Genomic DNA, 12,834 nt, shown 5'->3' on the forward strand with positions numbered 1-12,834 from the left:
GTCCTCACAGTTTCATTAACTTTCTTTCTACTACAAAGTAACAATAGAAAGGGGTAAATTTCCAGCAGCATTCAAGTTCTCAAAAGATGAATCATGAAGGGCAAGAAGGAAAAACCAGGCTTCTTCCTGAATAGAACTTTCTTCCTCTTATCCAGGAAAGCCCCAATAACCCATGTAGTTTATACAGTGGTTTATATTGAAACTTTTTTTTTTTTTTCAGATTAAATAGTGTTGAGAGAAGCCAGGATCTTTTGGTGGGGTATTTTAGGAGAGGTTAAAGTGGAGAGGTTAATGTTGGAAAAATGCCACTGAAAGTACATCCCCCAACAGGAGTCATTTCGCTGGTGAGGTCCGGGGGCAGAGCCAGTGCCCCGGTCTTGGGAGTGAAGTCCGAGGGCAGACTCTCCAGCAGACACTTGACCTGCTCCTGGCCCAGTTTTATCTTGTCGTCCAGCTTGCGCTGCTCGATGAGGAGTGTTGACTTCATTTTCACGAAGTGCTGGTAATCCTGGAGTTGCTCCTCCGAGAGGTAATTGGCCAGGATGTCCAGCACCACTCGCTCCCTCCGATCCAGGTTCTCCTTGAGCTCCCGGGCATCCTCGTGCTGCCCAGCCAGCATCTTCCTTTTCTCGTTCAGAGAGCTCTGCCAGGGCAAAACGGACAGATCAGCAAAGGGCACAGGGAAGGAAGAAAAGAGCCCAGCTCCTTGCAAGGCAACCTTCGCAGGACGGCAAAATAAAGTTTCTACTTCAGTTGTTCGGTTTTTATTTCGATTGTTGTTAGGAGAATAATGTTTTGAAAATCAACTTCTCACCCCTAGGCTGTATATTACATAGCTCTCTCCCTGGTACAGTGGTTTGGTAGCTTTAGGTTGAGAGGGGTCACATTAGCTGGCTGGGGTAATGACCTGACTTTCTGTCCATGGGCTTTAAAGGGCAATCAGCAAGGTACCTCGAGTGCCAGAGTGTTTCTCAAGTGTGGCTGCTAGGTCAGCAGCAGCAGCAGCACCTGGAAACTTGTTAGAAATGCAAATTTGCAGCCTCAATTTCACCTGCAGAATCAAAAACTGTGGGGGTGGCCCAGAAGATTTTTTTTTTTTTTTTTGGTACCAAGGATTAAACTCAGGGGTACTCTGAGCCACATCTCCAGCCCTATTTTTTTGTATCTTATTTGGAGATACAAAACTCAGTCTCACTGAGATGCTTAGTGCCTTGCCTTTGCTGAGGCTGGCTTTGAACTCACAATCCTCCTGTCTCAGCCTCCAGAGCTGCGCTGCTGGAATTACAGGTGTGTGCCATTGCACCTGGCAGAGCTCAGAAGTTTTGTTTTAACAGGATTTCATGGTGGTACTTTGAAAATTTTTTAAAGTTTGAGAACCTCTCCTAATCCACAATGACAACTGGGCTATTATATTTCCCATCTCTAAAGAAATCAGTTTTCTTTTTTTTTTTCAGGTTTCTTTTTCAGGCCTCTAGAAAGAAAATGAGAGAAATCCATCAAGGATATTGATTTCATATTAAAAGACTTTCTTGCACAAGCGCAAAGGTAGGGTAACACACTTTATTGTCTTTCTTTTGGTACTGAGGATTGAACCCAGAGGTGCTCCACCACTGAGTTACATCCCCAACCCTTTTTATTTTGAGACAGGACTTCGCTAAATTGTTGAGGTTGGCCTCAAACTTGTAATCCTCCTGAGCAGCTGGAATTACAGGTGTGTGCCACCACAACTAGCAGTAGCATACCTCATCAGAGCTAAATATGCTTTGTAAAAATCTTTTTTTTTTTTTTGTATCAAAGTATCAAGGCTTGAACCCAGGGGTGCTTAACCACTGAGCCACATCTCCAGCCCTTTTAAAATATTTTAGAGACAGGGTCTTCCTAAGTTGCTATGGTCTTCCTGAATTGCTGAGGCTGGCTTTGAACTTGTGATCCTCCTGCTTCAGCCTCCTGAGCCACTGGGATTACAGGCATGCACCACCACACCCAGCCTATGAAAATCTTTAATGTGCTTTTCTTTTCTTTTTAAAAATCTAACAAACTGACATGAATGTTGTTTTTAAATTTTAAAAAATTAGCATTTATTCTTTCAGGCTGTTCAGACCAAAGTGATTGAGAAAAATTAAAATGTAAATTAGTTAAGAAATAAGATCGGTTAAATATCCTTCAGTACCAATTAGCTTATTTAGGATTATCAGAGGCTCATGTGTATTTGCCCTAAATCCTCCCAAACAGCCTGTCAGATCTTACATAATAATGCCTGGCGGGGAAAAGTACAAAGTTAAAAGTTTTATCTTATAAGTATCTTTTCTCCTCCCAGAAAACAACCCCAAGGCGTCAAATTTGGTTTCTTAATAAAAACCGATGCTGATATAGTATGGTAAGGATCCAGGGAGACCACACAGAAAGTACCTAAGCTCAGAGTGCGTGACACAGAACATCTGGTGCATTTATCCAATGAGATCAACACTGCTGTTAACTGTCCTCTTCCTTCCAGACCTGGGTATGGTGGAGACACCCGAGTACACCCTCAAAATGCCTAACAGTTTTGTTGTCTCTATTTATTAAATGTCAATATCTATCATCTTGCTTTTATCTTGTTCTAGAAAGAAAGGAAGGAGGAGGTGGGGGAGGGAATAAACCCCAGCATTGGTGTTTTTACACTTGAGGCTCAGCAGTCTCTGAGCCTTAAGTGTCAGCCTCATCACATCTTGGCATGGAAGATGCCACCTTCTACCTTGGTCATCTATTCCCTCCTAGCTCTAGAGTGATTTTATCATCATCTTTTTCTGGGTGGGGCAGGGGGGCAGGGGTAACCAGGGATTGAACCTAGGGGTGCTTAACTATGAACCCAGGGGTGTAAGTTCGGAGGCTGGCTTTGAACCTGCAATCCTCCTGCCTCAGCCTCCAGAGCCACTGGGATTACAGGTGTGTGCTGGTGCACCGGGTTCTATTTTATCTTCTTGAGAGAGGGGATCCTGTCTAATAGCACCGCTCTTACGTTTGTGTGCTCAGAGGGAAAACTTGCTGAACTGAGTTGCTAGGCCACATACCCTTTCTTCATTACTAGCGTCTTCACCAAGGCCGCTAAGGACGTTCTCTACACGGGCCAGGCGCCCCGAGAGGGAGAGCAGCAGGTTCACCACCTTGTCCAGGTCCCCTATGAACATCTTGTACTTGTCAAACTCATTGGGCTTGCAGAGCTCACTGATCACAGCCTCCACCTCTTCTCCCAAGGCATTATTAAGCTTGATGTCCATGAGCAGACTCCCCTTGGCTTCCTGGAGTGTCTCCAGCTTGTGGGTGAGGCTTTCAATAAGCTCAGCCTGTAATGACAAAGAGACAGCGAACATCACCAGCAGCAGTCGAAGTGAGGAGGAGAATTCACATCCTCCAGCCACCGTTTCTCTTTTCTCCAAGGCTCAGCAGAATGCACCCCTGCTCTATAAGGCCCACTCCTGGATGGCAGGCCATAATATTCTTTCCTTCCCTTGAATGTCTACAACAGTTTCCCCTGATCCTATTCAGTCCCAAAGGCCAGCACCTGCCTACACATGGCCTGATCATGTTTTTCCCCTGTGTCACGTCGTGTACCACTCTGCTTTACCAACTGGTTTGTTAACTAATATTTAAAAGTCCTTTCAAGACAGGTTTTCAACTGATTCAACAATACTGTGGGGTAGGCAGGCAGGTAGTGCAGACATTCTTCTTGATTTAAAAATAGAGAAGCCAAGGGTCAGAGGACCAAAGAAACTTGTTCAGGGTTGAGAGAGGAGTGGCTGTTAGTCACAGTCACCATGTGCAGAACAATTACTATAAGCCCATGCACCAAGAGAAACTAAGCTGATTATCTCATCTAGTCTCTCCACACTGTAGGACTCTTATCCACACACAACAAGTGGGGATACGAGACTGAGGTGAAGCAATGTCCTGAGATACATGCACCACGGGCAGGGCCACCCTGAGTGCTGGCCAGCCTGACTTGGGGGCCCACCCTCATGCAATCATCAGAAATACTGCATGGTGACCTTTTCCAGCGTCAGCCATTTGTTCTTTTTACATCACCTCACTGTCTCTCCTTATCAAAGCATTGACAATCTAATTCTAAATTTCAATACTTAAGAAACAGGGCTGCACAAATAGTATATATGTAACTGAAGGAATGAAGTCAGTGCCTTAGCGGTTTCAACTCTGAGTTCATTTACATTAAATGTCTTCTACTTTGCTGCAACAGAAATTAAACTCTATGGTTTTGTCATTAGCCTTTCATCTTTCTCTTAGCCTGAGGTGACCACATGGAAAAAGAATACAGTCCTTTCTTCTAAATTTATTGATCACTAAAAGGTTTCCAGCTTAAAACACAATACTTCAAGGCCAAATTACGTGGCTCCAATTAAAAGCCTGGTTACAAATCAAGGTCACAACCTTTGAGTTGGAATATATCTTCATTTTAAAGGATTGGGGTAACAACAAAGAAAAAGATATCAGTATTTCTGTCTAGCAGAATTGAAGGGTTCGGACAACTTTTTTTTTTTTTCTACTATTGCTTTACCACAGAGGGCCATCAGGAATGCAGTGACAGTGCTATAGGGAAATAGTTGTTTCTCCACAATCTGCCCATCTTACACCTGAACCTCTAGAGGTTCCTCATTGTTAGGTTCACCATGTCTCTGAAATGTTCAACTTCTGATTTGAATGGTGACATCCCATGGCCCTCTTAACCTGCCTAATTCCAAAGGCTTCAGATGCCTACAAAATTCATCCTTGCTACACCGTCTCGTGGGTTATAGTCCTTGTCTTAACAAACCAGGGAAAGCCAAAGACAATTTTAGTAGAAAAAAATGTCCAGTGTATAAGCATTTTACTCCTCCCCTGAAGACTGAGCCCAGAAAAATGCAGTTGGAAGAGAATGATGTCTGATGTTAATTGTTTAATTATCCTTATCGTCTCCTGGAAAATGCCATTGTTTTCCCCAAAAGCACTGCTGGCTGGCAGCTATGGTACCTCCCTGCAAGACAGCATGGCAGGTACCACCATTAAAATGCCTGGCAAGGTATGACGACCCTTTGTTGTGATAAGTTCATATTGAGAGAAGAGCAAGGAAGCAGAAGGAAAGCAGTGGGGAAAACCAACCTTGCCCCGTGTTCTCACTGGACAGGAACAAAGCAAGTCAAATGTCACTGTTCCTGTTTTTCAGACAGGCAATGAGAGTGGCTGCCCTAAGAGGCCACATGAGGGCAGCCCTAGAGTTTTTAATCTTGTAGGGTCCAGCTCCCGGGCTTGTCATGCTAACATTACCAGGTGATACCTTCTCCTAGAAAACTGGGCTACCAAACTCAAAGAGGTAGTTAACTGAGCAAAACATTACTCCACTCAGAAAAGGCCTTTTGCTCATTCAAATCTTCAGCATGTTTCAACCCCAAATCTTGAGAAATAAAATTTCTAGAAAATGCCTTTTAAAAAAACCCCTGAATTGTAGAAAGAAAAGGCAACAATCTCATGATCTCCATTATTCCTCTAAACATTTATGACTTCTTTTGAAATTAACATTGCATGTCATTCTTGGAAGGAGGTCAAACCACTTTTAATAGTTTAATTGATGTCATTTTAAAAATTCTCATTTTGGCTCACAGAGGCTGGTAGTTTAAGGGACAAATGTGATGATTAATAATTTGCACATGAACAGAACCAGGAGGACAAGTAGTTTGACTTCACATGTAAGAGGGACAGGGCCAAGGATGTAGTTCATTGGTAGAACATTTGCCTAGCATGCAGAAGACCCTGGGTTCAATCCCCAGCACTGCAAAAACACAAAGTCATTGGGGTGAGTGGTGAATAGAGGGGAGAATTCATTCTCCTGAGATCCGTTGGCCTTGGCTCAACTCTCTCAGGCTCCCAAGAGATCGGCATGTTCAATGCTCTAGGATGGTCAAAAGGACCTGCCACCGTGGACAGCAACTGGAGGTCAGGCTAGTCTAATCTACTAGGTCTTTCCCTTCCAGAACTGGTTTTGGTTTTCAAAGACATCAATACTGGGCAGAATCCTAAAATGTGTCACAGGAACCTGCTGTATATTCCAGGTTCCACAGTCTAAAGAACAGAAGGAAAAAACATGTCCAGAAGTGGTATGGGGAGGCTTCTGATGGGAAAAAACAGTCTGCATTCTGACTTTTGAGAGTGATTTGCTGGGCTGCCGTGCAGTATCTCACAGCTCAGCCACAGACACTAAAACAGGGTAACTACGAGGGCATCTCTGTCATTTCTGGTACTACTGCATATTTGGATGGTATTTGAAAAAAATTTCTTTTTCCCACCAAGCTCTTAAATGTGCAAATTAGAAATATGCAACAAAGAGGACATAAAGGGAAAGTTGATTGTACTACAGTCATTTCTTTGCCAGGCAGATCTCAAAAACAAACACTAAGCAGAAATCACTGTGAGGGACAGGACAGGTGTGTGTGTGCATGTGTCAATTACACCCTAGTCTCTCAGGAGCTACTTAATTTGTAAAATCATTGACATTTGTCCATTTAGCTTCTCATCTGGCATAAACTGTTAACTCAGCCTGCATGAGATGCTATTTATAAGGGTTCTTTCTCTAAATATAGTTTAACAGACCCTCCCTCCTACCTCCCCATCTGCAAGCAGAAATATCCTGCTGGGCCCTCCCCTCCTTCCTCACAGCTTCAGGATGAGCACAGACTATGAGTCAGAGTCAGGCTCAGACATAAAGCTCACTATGAGGCAAGTTACTTGACTTCTGTGTCTCAGTGACCCATAGCAAGGAAATAACACCTAAGACTAATAATAATGTTGTATTGAGCTTTTTCTCCATGCCAGACATTGTTCAATTGTTTTTCTCTTCAGTCACTACTTACAATAACCTGATGAGACAGGTACTATTATCATCCCCATTTTTCTGATGAGCAAAATGAGGCAGGTAGAGGTTACTGAACTTGTCCAAGTCCTTACAATTAGAACAGACTTAACCTGTATCAGGTTGTCTGGCTCCAAGATTTATACTTTTAATCATTACACTAAAAACAGTTCATAGGAACACTAGGGTCAAACAAAATAAGGCTTGTGCAGACACTTTAGAAAAGTATCATTCATATTCAAGGTTTGGGTGTGTGTGTGCCGTCATAAAATCAAGCACCATCTGAAGGACACACAGCACTGGCTTGGGTAGCCATCTTGAGGGGGAGACCCAGCTTTTCTCTCTGCTTGGGGACTTGTGCCCATGGTATGCCAGCAACGTCACTACCAACACATCTGGCTTCTGTGGACACTCTTCACTCAAATGAGAATAACATAGGAAGATTGGGCAAGTGGCTGGGGTATGGAACCAGAGTGGAACTGAGGTGATAACGACGGCTAGGTAAAGCCATTTCTACCTCGTGGGCTGTGGTGTTGGATTTAAGTGGGAAGATCCAGGCTGCGGCACGTTATTGCCGCCCTTGGCAGAATTCCACCAGAGACAGTCAGGGCAGTGTCTGTCCCTGGGACAGCAACGGGATCAAACCTGCTTCCCATGCAGAGTGACCTGATCAGAGTGCAAAGATCATGGGGACTTGACTGCCATTTCCAATATTCCCTAGCACATTCTCTGCCCAAAATCGTTCTTTACCACATTTTTCTTGGGAAGGCTTGTGACCAGAATGTCATCTTATCCATAGGCTCCTGGTTCCAGTTATCAGAATTCTTTCTGATAACAGCCTAGAATGGATAACACACTAGAAACAATATTAAATCTCTTCAACTAAACTCTTCTCCCCTCCCCAAAGTGGTCTCCTTGCTTTCTCTGTTCCGGTTATGACCTCCACCTATGCCTGGAGCTGGGGAATCATCCTTGACTCTTTCCTCTCTTCATCCCCCACATCTAATCTGTCACCAGGTTCTGCCTGTTTTTGCTTCTTTTTCCTCTATTGTTGTTGATCAATTCCTCTGTCTCTCACTGCTATTACTGCCCTGTCCTGAGATTATCATCATTTCTGTATCATGACCCTGACCAACAGAAATGATCCAATCTAAAGGACATAAAGAAAGAAAAATGAGCAGAGCTTCTGGGACTTGTTGGTCAATATAAAAAGGTCTAATACTGTGTCACTGGACTGGGAGAGGAGAAGAGAGGTTAAGGTGTAAAAATATATAAAGACATAGTGGCTGAAAACCTCCCAAATTTGGTGGAAGATAAAAATTTACAGAATCAAGAAGTTCAGCACACTCCAAACAGGATCAACTCAAAGAAAATCAGGTCCATACAGATCATAATCAAACTACCAAAAGCCAAAGAAAACACCCATTGCATATAGAAGCAAATATTTAAATAACTGTACATTTCTCAATGTAAAGCAAGAAGAATATGAACAGTATGGAACAACCTTTTTAAAGTGTTGAAACTAAAATTTCAACTCAGAATTCCATATCCAGTGAAAATGTCAAGAGTGAAGCTATAGTTTTTACTGAGTTTCATGCTTAGAAATATCTTAGGTTTTTGATAACTTTAAATATTAGATAATGAATTATTATTTTACAAAAGGTAGAAGCCTATACTTTGCCTCAGAATACTGACCAAGCATCAATTCTTAAGCCACTATTAGGAAAAGCTTGTTACATGTTAGGAAGAAAATTGCTTTTTTTTTATATATATACCAGGATTGAACCCAGGGGCACTTAACTACTAAGCCACATCCCCAGCCCTTTTTGTATTTTATTTAGAGATAGGGTCTCACTGAGTTGCTTAGGGCCTTGCTAAATGCTAAGGCTGGCTTTGAACTCTTGATCCTCCTGCCTTAGCCTCCTGAGCTACTTGGATTACAGGTATACGCCACCACCCCCAGCAGAGAAAATTGCATTTTGAACTTAATGCCGAACACATTAATAGATTCCTTCAATACTATCATTATTTAAAGCTCATTTTGTTTCCAAATCGGATGTTAAGTGATACTAATGGAAATTCTATTACACATTTATAAACTTGTAGTTCTTTAAAACAAACACAAAACAGAGTTCTCCACTGCCACAGGATAAAATCTGAACTTCGGCATTTTACACAAAGTCTTGTGTGATCTCCATGACGTTCTGGCCCCTGTGGATCCTGAGGGCCTCGTCATCTACCATTTATGTGGACTTTATTATTTTTCCACATTACCTGAAGTATCTTTTCTTCACTATCTATCTGCATGCTTCTCTGTGCTTTTTTATCTCTCTCTCTGGGGTTTCCTAGTGCTTTTCCCTTGGTCTTAAATGGCCTCTTTCTCTTGTCCTGATTCACTCTGACACATTCTTTAACACTGAGCTTGGGTTTTACTTCCTCCAGGGAGCCTCCCTTGATTCTACCCTCTGGATTAGGTCCTGTTTCTCTGGGCTTCCCTACATGGTACATCCATCCATCAGAAGACCCATAATACTGCACCAGTCCAAAGGCTCCAACACTGAAGGAAGAAGAAACCAAAATACCTCTGATGGTTGTTAGGACCCTCCCCAACTAAATATCCTATTCTCATCTTTCTCCCTCCCTGTAGGACCAGATAAACCCAAGGGGCAAGTTTCTATCTTCCTGGTGCTATGGGTGAAGAGAAAGAACAATTGTGAGTCGCTTTTCCTCGTAAGTAGCTGGTTTAGGAAAACTAAGTGCTTGTCCAGCCCCCTTGGCAACAAGACACCGGCTTACAACAAGCATCTTAACGTGGAAAACACAAGATGCATCAACACTGCATCTCTGGATGGCGTCACCTTAAGAATCTCTCTGCTGAGAACAGGATAGGAGCATCCTGCAGTCTTGAACCTTAGAGCTTAAACAGCATGTTAGTGTATGTTAGTTACTTTGTCCCCACAACTGCCATGTGAAGAATCACCATCACTGTTTCATAAGGAACACTGAGGGTCAAAAAGAGGCAAGCTACTCGCTTAACTTTATTAAACCCCAGTCATTTTACCTGTGATCTTTCACAGTGTACTTTTGACGTTTTTCTTGGTACAATCCAACTCTGGGGTTCTGCCCTTTCTCACGTCATTCAGCAAGCATGCATTTTGTACATACCACGTGTAAGGCCTGGATTATGTGCCTGTTTGGGAGACAGCTTCTCCCTGGTGCCCCTCCGCACCCTGGGAGTGGGATTTTGTCTTCTGAAGCCTGATGCTTCATTTGAAGGCACTGTAAATGACTTGAAGCTCCTCAGGCCTCAAATGGCTGATACTACTGTCCTGATATTTTTGGATTAAAATGGGATTTAATTGGTTTTATGTTCAGACTCTGGGTCTAGTTAATTATACTCAGACGATCTCCATTTTAGCTCAGTTCCAGGGCTGTGAGGTTTAGAGGCAGCTGACTTTAGAGCAGTTTTTAGCAGGTTCTGGGGCCAAATAGACTTAAGGTTAAAATCTGACTCTACTATTATGAACTGTGTGACCCCAGCACTCAAGTTCTTTAATTCTGACTATTTTAGTGTAAAATATGCCAATACAGGAGGAGTCAGTGGGATTTAGTATAAATAAGGAATATAGGCAGCACTGTGTAAAAGATAAATAAGTAAAAATAAATAACACAGTTCATACCTGAAACATAGTGTTATTACTTGTTTCCTGTGAGGATGAATTAATACATTATTTTTTCATATTCTTAGTCTAAAAATACTTTTTGCTACCTCATCCTCAGAGTGAGAGGGTGATAATAAAATGATGAAAAAGCAGCTGAAACAAAATTAAAATGGGAGAAAAGCAACAAGTCACCTGCCACACTGTTACTGTAATGTAGGTGTGTCTACATGTAGAAAATAAGACAACAAAAATGTCTGTAAAATGTTTGGCTGAAGATGTCATGGCAACCTGCTGCATCTAATAGTGTTTAGATAGCTTCTTCTTTGGGATAAACACAGACCAATTGGGATAAACACAGACTAAGAGTAAAGTGGGTTTTTTTTCCAACCCCGATAAAATGGAGGTGCTCTGCAGAGAGGGAGACACCAGGAGATAAGCAATAAAGCCAGGACTGAGAGGGATAAACGCAATTGTCTGCATGCCCAGCCTCCACCCACAGGGCTGGAGCAGCAAGGGGAAGAATACATGGACCCAGGTGCTTCTTAAATCCCTCCTGCCCTGGGGTCCATATCCTGTTTTGGTTCATTTCCAACAGATTACCAAGCGGGCTCGGGATACATATTGTGGAATAAATGAAATAAAATCACATGAGAGAGTTTCTCCTGGAATGAGGGCAACTGAACACCATCCTCCAAAGAAGCAAGCTCCGAGTGTCCTTTGGCAGCACACAGGTCTGAGATGTGAGGAGAGCAGCAGGCCTGGTGGAAGGCAGCCTCTCTGGGGTTATAGGCAAAGTGGAACGGCAACAACTCTCTTTCCTACAGACACAGCCCAGCTTAGATCTCCATGGCAGGTGGAAGACCACAGCAACAGCATGGTCATTTTAAAAATGTCTGACATTTAAAATTTCTGTAGGAGTACCAAATGCTAACAAGTACATTCCAATCCCGCGCTTTCAAGTTCTTCATTAAGGTATTGCAAACAGAGTTGGGAATAGACATACAAAGGTTAATGTTACTTTTTCTCAGAAGTGTCTTTCAACAACTAGATTCTCTTTTCCTAAACAAATTTTACAGATTTTCTAGCTATCTTTTTGACCATCAAATATAAAATGAAAATTACTCAGACTGCTGGATGATCAGCTGCTGAGATCCCTGTGCTAGTCTAGGAGGCTGGAGACCGAGGACCCAGTCTACTTCTGAGACTTTTAAGAAATAACTTCATTCCTCTAAGCATCACTCTTGTCATATGTTAAAATGAAAATGACAGTAGCTGACCTATCATGCCTACCTGCAGGAAAGCTGTGAAAAAATTGGTTCAAGTGCCATGCAAATCCAAAGTCTAATAGTGGTTTCGGTAAAATATGATGATATGACAGATTCCTTGCCCTCCTGCCCTACTGGCCAGTAGCCCTGCTAATTATAAGGACCTTGACAATCTTTCTGGGGAAGAAGAACAAGGGTAACCTTATTCTTTATTTACCTTTTTTTCATTGACATCCATCTGCTCCTCTTCCTCAGCCACCTCCTCTGGCATATCTTTGATTTTGTTCAGAAGCTCAGCCTTGGCAGCAGACACACTGTAGTAGGCAGAGCAGTTGACCAATGTGCCCACCATTTCCTTGTCTTCACTCCTGGACCATAAAGAACGCAAAGTATAGCTGCACTTAGCACAAACTTCATCATCAAAAATGGTGTGTATATTCATAAATACGTAAAAAGTTCTATTTGGTTTCTTTCCTGGAGATCAGGATAAATTAGTAGTTTTTACAAATGCATGAAGCCAGGCAAATCCAGAATGGAAAAACCATGGAAGGCCATACTGGGGATGGAGTGGAAGTCAGGACTGTGGCCTTGCCAGAACCCTCTGGCAAGTCATTTTACCTCTTTGTACGTTTCTCCTTTTATAATAAATATAGGAAAAATGTTGCCTCCTTCATAGAAAGACAATGCACAGCCATGGCTTAACTGCTATGGAATAATTTTCAAGATGCTGCATAAGTCCTAGGTTTTAGGTTAGTTATCTCCTACTTTTTTTTTGTTACCTATAACCTTTCTGATACCCACTGTACTGTTGCTTAGACACTTAAAAGTTTTCCTCTTCAGTCTGATACCCCAGGTGAGCCTGGGAAATCTGGAGCTTATCAATCCCCAGAGAAATAATATAGAATGTAAAATCTACTCACTAATTATGCAATGGGGCAGGTTTGGGGAAGTCCTTGAAGGTTGTAGGAAAAACTAGGAACTGACAGACCTGATTTCTAATGTATCATCTTTTGTTGTAATCAGGTTGCCTTTC

The 12,834-nt window shown here is 42.4% G+C and overlaps 1 protein-coding gene across 1 annotated transcript in view; it reads right to left on the reverse strand.

Annotated features, from left to right (window-relative positions):
• Positions 1–274: 274 nt before the first annotated feature.
• The window catches only part of Shroom3 (shroom family member 3), a 298,105-nt gene continuing 285,545 nt past the window's right edge, over positions 275–12,834 (reverse strand). Inside the window, exons 9-11 of the mRNA XM_077803374.1 lie at positions 12,019–12,169; positions 3,051–3,323; positions 275–643 (exon numbers count right to left, since the gene is read on the reverse strand). Coding sequence (XP_077659500.1) covers positions 275–643; positions 3,051–3,323; positions 12,019–12,169 — 793 coding nt within the window. The remainder of the gene's footprint in view (positions 644–3,050; positions 3,324–12,018; positions 12,170–12,834) is intronic.

This window comes from Urocitellus parryii, chromosome 10 (genome assembly GCF_045843805.1).
Source record: "Urocitellus parryii isolate mUroPar1 chromosome 10, mUroPar1.hap1, whole genome shotgun sequence".
NCBI lineage: Eukaryota > Metazoa > Chordata > Mammalia > Rodentia > Sciuridae > Urocitellus > Urocitellus parryii.